General features: G+C 45.1%; 1 protein-coding gene across 2 annotated transcripts in view; it reads left to right on the forward strand.

Annotated features, from left to right (window-relative positions):
- LOC110509979 (multiple epidermal growth factor-like domains protein 8) overlaps positions 1–12,156 on the forward strand; it is a 36,797-nt gene extending 24,641 nt beyond the window's left edge. For both annotated transcript variants that reach the window (XM_021591237.2, XM_021591243.2), the window contains exons 39-43: positions 189–381; positions 596–766; positions 1,848–1,978; positions 9,172–9,304; positions 9,497–12,156. In XM_021591237.2, coding sequence (XP_021446912.2) covers positions 189–381; positions 596–766; positions 1,848–1,978; positions 9,172–9,304; positions 9,497–10,993 — 2,125 coding nt within the window. In that variant the 3' untranslated portion in view covers positions 10,994–12,156. The remainder of the gene's footprint in view (positions 1–188; positions 382–595; positions 767–1,847; positions 1,979–9,171; positions 9,305–9,496) is intronic.
- Positions 12,157–12,446: the final 290 nt, after the last annotated feature.

The following is a 12,446-nucleotide window of genomic DNA, read 5'->3' on the forward strand; positions in this document are numbered from 1 at the left end:
TTTCTAGTAATACATTGATTATTGCATTGTTGGGTTTTGAGTTTGCAAGAAAGTTATTTCACTGTACTTGTGCATGTGACATTAAAACTTGGAAACAAACAGAGCTACAAATTCAGTAGACATGCACATACATACATACATAGTATCTGTTTAAGTTTCTCCTCTTTCTCTCTACTCCCTCTCTGCAGTGCGTCAGGCCAGTGTGAGCCAGTCTGTGCTCAGGGCTGTGCCAACGGGACCTGTGTGTCCCCGGGAGTGTGTCAGTGTCACTTTGGCTTTGTGGGGGACAACTGCTCGTCTCAGTGTCGCTGTAACAAACACAGCAACTGTAAAGGAGTGTCTGAGCCTGACAAGTGTCTGGAGTGTAAAAACAACACTATGGTGAGTGGGGCAGACACACACATATATACACACACACCCAGTATTTCAGCACATCAACTGTAAGATTATGCATGTCACAGCCCAGTGTGTATCTTGAGTGCCAAAACACTAGTGACACACTGGTGCTGATCCCAGGTCCCAGGTCAGATTCTCAGTTCATTCAGTGTATCATATACGGATGTTTGTGGCTCTCTCTCTCTCTCTCCTGTTCCAGGGTGATCACTGTGAGAAGTGTAAGCCCCTGTATGTGGGGTTGGCGGTGGGCGGGGGGACGTGCCGCCCCTGTCGGGAGTTCTGCAGGGGTAACAGCGCAGTGTGTCTGTCCCGGGACGAACACAAGAGGGCGTTAGACCACCCCCAAGACCACCCTCTGGACCCAGACAGTGTAAGTGACTCACTGTCTGTTTTACTTCATTTATATGTTCTTTCCAACTTGCTTTGAGTTTATTAATGGATTACTTTGGATCTGATCAACAACATCTTTTGTGGTCATATCAAATTTTATTAGTCACATGTGCCTGTTACGAATCCCTTTTGGCCCAACAGTCTAGGGGGGATGGTAATGAGACGCGTAACATAACTCATGCAAATTATAATTGTGACAAAGTAAAAGTGTGAACGAAATAACCAGGACAACTGAAATCTACCGTCAAACTCAAGGTTTATTTATAAACACACGGTAATGGGGGGAGCAGGAAAAGGGGCTGAGCTGGACCCAAGGAAGGAAACAATAAGTATACAAAAACACCCCTAAGCTAGACTAGCCTACTTTAACAACAGCTAACTAACTAACCAAAAATACAGTGGGTGGTCCGCCCAGTTCTAACTAGTGTATTTAAAAGTTCACCTACGGGTAGTGTATGCCCATGGGCGACTTGTCTTGGTTTCCCCTTTTCCCACCAGCAATCAAATACAAACACCATAACCAAAAACAATACTCACAGGTGAGGACAAAGTGCTATGGAGGTGCTCAAACAAAAGGAGAGGTTAAGACACAAAGAGAGAGTGAAACAGAGAGATCTACATACATGGCATTTACAGAGAGATTGAGCTCTAGAGCAAACAACTGATGGGGTTTTTAAACCAAGGGAAAGGAACTGTGATTGGGTAGGAAACAGGAGGAGGTGTGTCTTCTGATTGATGGGTTGATTGTTGACTGATTGGGGAGTAATGATTTTCACCTGTGAGGGGAGAAGGAGAGAAAAGAAACACACACACACACACACACACACAGGATACACACACAGGATACCTGTATCCGTAACAGTGCCGAATACAACAGGACCTTACAGTGAAATGCTTACTTACGAGCCCCTAAACAACAATGCAGTTTAAAAAAAATACGGATAAGAAATAAAAGTAAGAGATTTATGTGCAAGCTAGAAACTCACTGTATAGGAACGGGTATACCACCTTGGATGTAATTTAACTGCAATTCTCTTGTTGAACTCCCTCTCCTTTATCAGATTGTTCAGTGGGTGTCGGAGGGTCCTACAGAGGACTCAGCGGTTTGTGTGAGCTGCCAGAACAACAGCGTGGGGGACAAGTGTGAGAGCTGCCTCAGCGGCTACTTCCTATTGCAGGGGAACTGTGACAAGTGAGTAGTGATTCCTTTCAAATTAACCTCTAGCCACATCTAATTCACTTGTAATCAGTGGTGGAAAAAGTACTAAAATCTCATACTTGAGTAAAAGTATAGATATCTTAATAGAAAATGACTCGAGTAAAAGTGAAAGTCGCCCAGTAAAATACTACTCGAGTAAAAGTATTTGGTTTTAAATATACTTGAGTATCAACAGTAAATGTAGTTGCTAAAATATACTTGATTATCAAAAGTATGAATAAGTTAACATTTCTTATATTAAGCAAACCAGGTGGCACAATTTTCTTTTTTTCTTTTATTTACGGATAGCCAGGTTCACACTCACACACTGACATCATTTAAAAAAGCATTTGTGTTTAGTGAGTCTGTCCGATCAGAGGCAGTAGGGATGACCAGAGATGTTCTGTTTAGTGAGTCTGTCCGATCAGAGGCAGTAGGGATGACCAGAGATGTTCTCTGTTTAGTGAGTCTGTCCGATCAGAGGCAGTAGGGATGACCAGAGATGTTCTGTTTAGTGAGTCTGTCCGATCAGAGGCAGTAGGGATGACCAGAGATGTTCTCTGTTTAGTGAGTCTGTCCGATCAGAGGCAGTAGGGATGATCAGAGATGTTCTCTGTTTAGTGAGTCTGTCCGATCAGAGGCAGTAGGGATGTTCTCTGTTTAGTGAGTCTGTCCGATCAGAGGCAGTAGGGATGACCAGAGATGTTCTCTGTATAGTGAGTCTGTCCGATCAGAGGCAGTAGGGATGACCAGAGATGTTCTCTGTTTAGTGTGCGAAATTTGACCATTTTTGTGTACTGCTAAGCATTCAAAATGTAACAAGTACTTTTGAGTGTCGGGGAAAATGTAAGGTGTAAAAGTACATTTTCTTTAGGAATGTAAAAGTTGTCAAAAATATAAATAGTAAAGAAAAATACAGATGCCACAAAAAAATACTTAAGTAGTACTTCAGTACTTTACACCACTGCTTAATGGATGAAAGGGTAATGGAGCCATATTTTGGTGTTCACACCCATCCGAATCAAATCAGTTTATTTGTCACATGCACCGAATACCACAGGTATTACAGTGAAATGCTTACTTACAGGCTCTAAACAACAATGCAATTTCTAAGTAAAAAAAGGTATTAGGTGAACAATAGATAAGTGAAGAAATAAAAACAACGGTAAAAAAAAAATGAAAAATAATAGTAGCAAGGCTATAATAGCAGCAAGGATATATGCGCAGAAATGCAAATGCTTTCCGTTTGAGTTATGTTAGGTTTTATTTTCATAAAATCAGTTAGTCGGGCTGATTGAGGTAGTATGTACAGTGGGGCAAAAAAGTATTTAGTCAGCCACCAATTGTGCAAGTTCTCCCACTTAAAAAGATGAGGCCTGTAATTTTCATCATAGGTACTCTTCAACTATGACAGACAAAATGAGAAGAAAAAATCCAGAAAATCACATTAGGTTTTTTAATGAATTTTTTTGCAAATTATGGTGGAAAATAAGTATTTGTCAATAACAAAAGTTTATCTCAATACTTTGTTATATACACTTTGTTGGCAATGACAGAGGTTAAACGTTTTCTGTAAGTCTTCACAAGGTTTTCACACACTGTTGCTGGTATTTTGGCCCATTCCTCCATGCAGTTCTCCTCTAGAGCAGTGATGTTTTGGGGCTGTTGCTGGGCAACACGGACTTTCAACTCCCTCCAAAGATTTTCTATGGGGTTGAGATCTGGAGACTGGCTAGGCCACTCCAGGACCTTGAAATGCTTCTTACGAAGCCACTCCTTCGTTGCCTGGGCGGTGTGTTTGGGATCATTGTCATGCTGAAAGACCCAGCCACGTTTCATCTTCAATGCCCTTGCTGATGGATACACGATACATGGCCCCATTCCTTCTTTCCTTTACACGGATCAGTCGTTCTGGTCCCTTTGCAGAAAAACAGCCCCAAAGCATGATGTTTCCACCCCCATGCTTCACAGTAGGTATGGTGTTCTTTGGATGCAACTCAGCATTCTTTGTCCTCCAAACACGACGATTTGAGTTTTTACCAAAAAGTTATATTTTGGTTTTATCTGAGCATATGACATTCTCCCAATCTTCTTCTGGATCATCCAAATGCTCTCTAGCAAACTTCAGACGGGCCTGGACTTGTACTGGCTGGTCCCAGCTCTCTGCAGGTCATTCACTATGTCCCCCCCCGTGTGGTTCTGGGATTTTTGCTCACCGTTCTTGTGATCATTTTGACCCCACGGGGTGAGATCTTGCGTGGAGCCCCAGATCGAGGGAGATTATCAGTGGTCTTGTATGTCTTCCATTTCCTAATAATTGCTCCCACAGTTGATTTCTTCAAATCAAGCTGCTTACGTATTGCAGATTCAGTCTTCCCAGCCTGGTGCAGGTCTACAATTTTGTTTCTGGTGTCTTTTGACAGCTCTTTGGTCTTGGCCATAGTGGAGATTTGAGAGTGACTGTTTGAGGTTGTGGACAGGTCTTTTATACTGATAACAAGTTCAAACAGGTACCATTCATACAGGTAACAAGTGGAGGACAGAGGAGCCTCTTAAAGAAGAGGTTACAGGTCTGTGAGAGATAGAAATCTTGCTTGTTTGTAGGTGACCAAATACTTATTTTCCACCATAATTTGCAAATAAATTCATTAAAAATCCTACAATGAATTTTTCTGGATTTTTTTTTCTCATTTTGTCTGTCATATTTGAAGTGTACCTATGATGAAAATTACAGGCCTCTCATCTTTTTATGTGGGAGAACTTGCACAATTGGTGGCTGACTAAATACTTTTTTGCCCCACTGTACATGTAGGTATGGTTAAAGTGACTATGCATATATGATAAACGGAGAGTAGCAGTAGCGCAAAAGACGGGTTGGCGGGTGGTGGGACACAAATCAGATAGTCCGGGTAGCCAATGTGCGGGGGCACCAGTTAGTCGGGCTGATTTGAGGTAGTATGTACATGAATGTATAGTTAAAGTGACTATGCATATATGATAGCAGCAGCGTAAAAGGGGGGCTGGGGAGGGGCACAATATGCAAATAGTCCAGGTAGCCATTTGATTACCTTTTCAGGAGTCTTATGGCTTGGGGGTAAAAACTGTTGGGAAGTCTTTTGGTCCTAGACTTGGCACTCTGGTACAGCTTGCCTTACAGTAGTAGAGAGAACAGTGTGTCTATGGCTGGGGTCTTTGACAATTTTTAGGGCCTTCCTCTGATACCGCCTGCTGTAGAGGTCCTGGACGGCAGGCAGCTTAGCCCCAGTGATGCACTGGACCGTACGCACTACCCTCTGTAGTACCTTGCGGTCGGAGGCCGAGCAGTTGCATTACCAGGCAGTGATGCAACCAATCAGGATGCTCTCGATGTTGAAGCTGTAGAACCTTTTGAGGATTTCAGGACCCATGACAAATCTTTTTAGTTTCCTGAGGGCGAATAGGCTTTGTCGTGCCCTCTTCACGATTGTCTTGGTGTGTTTGGACTAGAGGTCGACCGACTATGATTTTTCAATGCCGATACCGATAATTGGAGGACCAAAAAAGCCGATGCCGATTTAAATGTTATTTATTCTGTGTTTTTTATATATATTTGTAATAATGACAATTACAACAATACTGAATGAACACTTTTATTTTAACTTAATATAATACATCAATAAAATCTATTTAGTCTCAAATAAATAATGAAACATGTTCAATTTGGTTTAAAACAGGCAAAAACAAAGTGTTGGAGAAGAAAGTAAAAGTGCAATATGTGCCATGTAAAAAAGCTAACGTTTATGTTCCTTGCTCAGAACATGAGAACATATGAAAGCTGGTGGTTCCTTTTAACATGAATCTTCAATATTCCCAGGTAAGAAGTTTTAGGCTGTCGTTATTATAGGACTATTTCTCTCTATACCATTTGTATTTCATATACCTTTGACTATTGGATGTTCTTATAGGCACTATGGTATTGCCAGCCTAATCTCGGGAGTTGATAGACTTGAAGTCATAAACAGAGCAATGCTTGAAGCACAGCGAAGAGCTGCTGGCAAATGCAGGAAAGTGCTGTTTGAATGAATGCTTAAAGCCTGCTCCTGCCTACCACCGCTCAGTCAGACTGCTCTATCAAATATCAAATCATAGATTTAATTATAATATAATAACACACAGAAATACGAGCCTTAGGTCATTGCTTTTTTCGCGAATGCGCTTGTTAAATCGTCACCCATTTGGCGACGTAGGCTGTGATTTGATGATAAATGAACAAGCACCACATCGATTATATGCAACGCAGGTCAAGCTAGTTAACCACACATGGTTGATGATATTACTAGTTTAACTAGTGATTATGTTAAGATTGATTGATTGTTTTTTATAAGATAGGTTTAATGCTAGCTAGCAACTTACCGTGGCTCCTTGCTGCACTCGCTTAACAGGTAGTCAGCCTGCCACGCAGTCTCCTCATGGAGTGCAATGTAATCGGCCATAATCGGTGTCCAAAAATGCCGATTACCGATTGTTATAAACTTGAAATCGTCCCTAATTAATCGCTCGACCTCTAGTTTGGACCATTTTAGTTTGTTGGTGTTGTGGACACCAAGGAACTTGAAGCTCTCAACCTGCTCCACTACAGCCCCGTCGATGAGAATGGGGGCGTGCTCGGTCTTCCTTTTCCTGTAGTCCACAATCATCTCCTTAGTCTTGGTTACATGGAAGGATAGGTTGTTATTCTGGCACCACCCGGCCAGGTCTCTGACCTCCTCCCTATAGGCTGTCTCATAGGGATCTCATAGGTTGTCTCTTGTCGGTGATCAGGCCTACCGCTGTTGTGTTGTCTGCAAACGTAATGATGGTGTTGGAGTCGTGCCTGGCCACGCAGTCGTGGGTAAACAGGGAGTACAGGAGGGGACTGATCACGCACCCCTGGGGGGCTCCAGTGTTGAGGATCAGCATGGCAGATGTGTTGCTACCTACCCTCACCACCTGGGGGCGGCCCGTCAGGAAGTCCAGGATCTATTTGCAGAGGGAGGTATTTAGTCCCAGGATCCTTAGCTTAGTGATGAGCTTTGAGGGCACTGTGGTGTTGAACGCTGAGCTATAGTGAATGAATAGCATTCTCACATAGTTGTTCCTTTTGTCCAGGTTGGAAAAGGCAGTGTGGAGTGAAATAAAGATTGCATCATCTGTGGATCTGTTTGGGCAGTATGGAAATTGGAGTGGGTCTAGGGTTTCTGGGATAATGGTGTTGATGTGAGCCATTTCCAGCCTTTCAAAGCACTTCATGCTATGGACTTGAGTGCTACGGGTCTGTAGTCATTTAGGCATGTTACCTTAGTGCTCTTGGGCACAACGACTATGGTGGTCTGCTTGAAACATGTTGGTATTACAGACTCAATCAGGGACATGTTGAAAATGTCAGTGAAGACACCTGCCAGTTGGTCAACACATGCCCGGAGCACACGTCCTGGTAATCCGTCTGGCCCCGCAGCCTTGTGTATGTTGACCTGTTTAAAGGTCTTACTCACGTCGGCTACGAAGAGCGTGATCACACAGTCGTCCGGAACAGGTGATGCTGTCATGCATGCCTCAGTGTTGCTTGCCTCAATGCAAACATAGAAGTGATTTAGCTCATCTGGTAGGCTCGTGTCACTGGGCAGCTCGCGGCTGTGCTTCCCTTTGTAGTCTGTAATAGTTTGCCAGCCCTGCCACACAAGACAAACGTCTGAGCCGGTGTAGTACGATTCAATCTTAGCCCTGTATTGACGCTTTGCCTATTTGATGGTTCGTCGGAGGGCATAGCAGGATTTCTTATAAGCTTCTGGGTTAGAGTCCCGCTCCTTGAAAGCGGCAGCTCTACCCTTTAGCTCAGTGCGAATATTGCCTGTTATCCATGGCTTCTGGTTGGGGTATGTACATACAATCACTGTGGGGACGACGTCCTCGATGCACTTATTGATAAAGCCAGTGACTGATGTGGTGTACTCCTCAATGCCATCGGAAGAATTCCGGAACATGTTCCAGTCTGTGATAGCAAAACAGTCCTGTAGTTTAGCATCTGCTTCATCTGACCACTTTTTTATAGACCGAGTCAGTGGTGCTTCCTGCTTTAATTTTTGCTTGTAAGCAGGAATCAGGAGGATAGAGTTGTGGTCGGATTTACCAAATGGAGGGCGATGGAGAGCTTTGTATGCTTCTCTGTGTGTGGAGTACAGGTGATCTAGATTTTTTTTTTCTCCTCTGGTTGCACATTTAACATGTTGATAGAAATTAGGTGGAACTGATTTAAGTTTCCCTGCATTAAAGTCGCCGGCCACTAGGAGCGCAGCCTCTGGGTGAGCGGTTTCCTGTTTGCTTATTTCCTTATACAGCTCATTGAGTGCGTTCTTAGTGCCAGCATCTGTCTGTGGTGGTAAATAAACAGCCACGAAAAGTAGAGCTGAAAACTCTCTTGGCAAATAGTGTGGTCTGGAATTTATCATAAGATACTCTACTTCAGGGGAGCAAAATCTAGAGACTTCCTTAGATTTCGTGCACCAGCTGTTGTTCACAAATATTCACAGACCGCCCCCGCCCCCCCCTCGTGTGCTGTTCTATCTTGCCTGTGCAGCGTGTATCTCGCTAGCTGAATGTCCATGTCATCATTCAGCCACAATTCCGTGAAACATAAGATATTATAGTTTTTGATGTCCTGTTGGTAGGATATTTGTGATCGTACCTCGTATAATTTTTTGTCCAATGATTGCACGTTGGCAAGTAATATTGATGTAACGGCAGCTTTCCCACTCGCTTTCTGCGGATCCTTACGAGGCACCCCGCTCTGTGTCCTCTACCTGCGTCTCTTCCTCGTTCCAATAACTGGGATGTTGGCCTTGTCAGGTGTTCGGAGTATGTCCTGTCTTTGTCTAATCCAATGTGAGTGATCGCTGTCCTGATATCCAGAAGCTCTTTTTTGCCGTACGATACGGTGGCAGAAACATTATGTACAAAATAAGTTACACATAACAAAACACTTAATTGCACAATTGGTTGGGCGCCCGTAAAACTGCTGCCATTTCTTCCGCCGCCATTTTCCTTCCGGCGCCCATTTCCAAACTGTGCACTTCAGAAGAGTGTTCTTGATGAAGGTGTGATTCTGTAAAAAGCACTTTGGAGGGCTGAATCCCACAGAAAACTGAAATGCTCTTTGTTCCTCCCACCTGCAGGTGTCAGTGTAATGGCCATGCGGACACGTGTAATGAACATGATGGCACAGGCTGCCCATGTCAGAACAACACAGAGACCTCTTCCTGCCTCAGCAGCCCGCAGAGCGACAGGAAGGACTGCTACAGAACACAGGTATGGATAGGATGGTGCAGGCACTAGACACAGTTTACAAGCAGGTATACTGATACAGCAGGGGGAGTTCTGAATAAGGATACCTTGATATTCCTGGTTGTAAAGATCACATCCATATACAGACAATAAGCACAGTACTTACATGCACTTGTATTTCTTGTTTCTTCTCCCTATCTGGAATCCTCCACGCAGTGCGCCAAGTGCAAAGACTCCTTCAATGGCACACCGGTAAACGGGCGTCAGTGCTACCGGCAGTTCAACGTGGACAATGAGTGCTGCTTCGACCCCACCTCTCAGACAAATTGCTTCCACGACCCCACCATCCGCAATCTGCCCAAGGGACGCACCGTCTTCTTCGCTGCCCAGCCAAAGTTCACCAACGTGGACATCCGGGTCACCATCGACGTGACCTTCGGGGAGGTGGAGGTGTACGTGTCCAACTCCCACGACACCTTCATCGTAGAAGTGGACCGCCACACAGGCATCCACGCCATCAAGATCGAGGACGAGTCGGCGGCCCGAGGAGGGGCGGGCGGGGGGGATAAGGAGACGCCTCCATCACCTTTGAAGGTCTATGCCAACTCCTCATCCAGCCTGGCTGGGCCCATGCTCCCCAACACCCCCCTGCAGCTCCACGCCAAGCCCCAGGGGGCGGACAGGGAGGTACGGGAGGCCAAGACGGAGGGGCTCATCTCCTACATCACGGTGTGGAAGCCCCAGACGGTACTGATTGTTCGAGGTGTTCGTGACCGCGTGGTCATCACCTTCCCCCATGAGGTCCACTCCCTGAAGTCCAGCCGCTTCTACATCGCCCTGCGCGGTGTAGGCACCGAGGAGAGACGGGGCGAGTCCCAGGGCCTGCTCTTCCTCCGCCAAGACCAGGCTCACATCGACCTGTTCGTCTTCTTCTCTGTTTTCTTCTCCTGCTTCTTCCTCTTCCTTTCTGTCTGCGTCCTCCTCTGGAAGATCAAGCAGTTCATGGACTTCCGCCGAGAGCAGAGGCGTCATATCCAGGAAATGACCAAGATGGCGTCCAGGCCCTTTGCCAAGCTCACTGTCTATTTGGAGCCAGAGGAGCCCCAGCTCATCTACCTGCCCTCCACAGGGGGCGGAGGGGTGGGGGGCAATGCCGTGTCCCTGGCCCATGCACGTACAGGCAAGCTGGGGGGCATTGTAGTTGGCCAGAGGGGGCGAGCTGGAGCCATCTCCTACAAACACGAGCCAGGCTCCGGCCCCACCGTCCACCACCACCTTACCCTGGGTGGAGGGGGCAACAGTGGGCAGCACCTGCCCCTGCATTACCTCAACACCCACCACTATGTCCCCACCACCGCCAACACCACGGCCTCGCACCACCACCACCCGTCCTCCCACAGTGGCTACCAGCACTTCTGCCGCTCCGACCCCTTCTTGTCCCAGCTCATGGGCTTCTCCTACTCCACCTTCAAGGTGGGGCCCATCACCCTGGAGCCCACAGATGACGGCATGGCCGGGGTGGCCACCGTCCTCATCCAGCTCCCGGGGGGCATCCTGGCCCCTAACCGCGCCTGCCTAGGGTCCGCCCTGGTCACACTACGGCAGAATCTCCAGGAGTACTGTGGTCACGGCAATGGAGGGGGACACCCCGGGGTGGGAGGGGGGCGCAAAGGCCTGCTAGGGCATCAGCACCTCACCACCATGGCTATGTAGAGAAGAGGGGGAGAAAGGAAAAAATAAAGTGGGTAAGAGAGAGAGGGGTATGTGGTGGGGTGCTAGTAACATGTTAAGAGGTTAGAAGAGAGATGGGGAGTAACGTGAAAAAGGCAAAACAGGAGAAAGTTATATAAGAGCCTGTTGAAGTTGATAAGATCATACCTGTATTTACACTGTTTCAATATTGATGGTCTTTTATTCCGTTATGTATCGCTATATTTCAAACGCTTCACGTGACCAAGCCAGCTATCTCTAAAATGCACTACAACTACACGTTATATCAGCTCAACCATTCAGTTGCATCCTGACTGCGTCCGCTATCGAGGTATGAGTGCAGTCAACAACAAGAGACTTTTACTGCACTGTCGTTTTTTGGAATGACCAATAAAAGTAGGGATGATAACTACTGGCGTTGGAACCAACATGTGCTTTATACCCCAAAAGGTGACAATCAAACATTACCATTAAAAACAAGAGACAGAAGGTGCAGTCTACCAGGATGTGCAACATTGAATTGACATGATGGGAAAAATTCAAAAGTGATGCTTGTTGTCAATGTTTTTTAAATCATGGTAGTAATGAGGAGTAATATTAATTGTAACTTAATATATGGCTGGCTTTTAAGCTACGTGTCTGATATTAACTCAGAACCCTAAGTATATATTTGTGCATGTTCATTCACAGGACCTGTTACATAGTTCTTTATCGGTTGTTGTATTTGTTTCTCTGCTCATCTGCCTCCGGTTCTTCTGCCTTTGAACTCCCAGGCCTACAACTAACAATCCTGTTGTGTATTGTTTCCTATTGTGAGGCTTATGGAGAACATATTAAGCAAAGCAACACTTTTGACACATTTCATATCTGTTTAAATTGATTTTGTTTCAAATGAAGGATTTAACTTGGTTGTTATAACAAATAACAGCTTTCTTGTTTAGTAGCATTGCACCTAATTAAGGCAAATTGTAACACTATCTTCAGCTACGCTTGAGTCTGGTCAAAAGCATTATTCGACTGTTTACATTGTGCTTGTCTTGTATTTGTTTGTGTTTAACACTTGTTTTTTTTTTTACATTTTTAATTTGCTCTTGTTATTTTTTTAAGGGAACACTGCCCTGGTGAGGAGTAAGTGCCAATATTAAAAGTGCAAGAAATATGACACACCTCTTCTTGTGCATGTTTTATTTTTAGTGGAAGGGAGGCGACAGTTGAGATAGACTAGTTATATTATCTTTTATTATTTAACTAGTCAAGTCCGTTAAGAACAAATTCGTATTTGCAATGACAGCCTAGGAACAGCGCCTTGTTCAAAAAGGGAATTCGATCAATCAACAAAACTATAGGCGTTCGTAAATTCGCTCTGGCTATCGGGTGCAATGATTGAATAACATGTATGTGTACATGTATTTTGCGAGGCGAGCGGTGTGTGTGCCAGAGCGCAGAATAACTGATG

This window comes from Oncorhynchus mykiss, chromosome 3, assembly GCF_013265735.2.
Source record: "Oncorhynchus mykiss isolate Arlee chromosome 3, USDA_OmykA_1.1, whole genome shotgun sequence".
Lineage (NCBI taxonomy): Eukaryota > Metazoa > Chordata > Actinopteri > Salmoniformes > Salmonidae > Oncorhynchus > Oncorhynchus mykiss.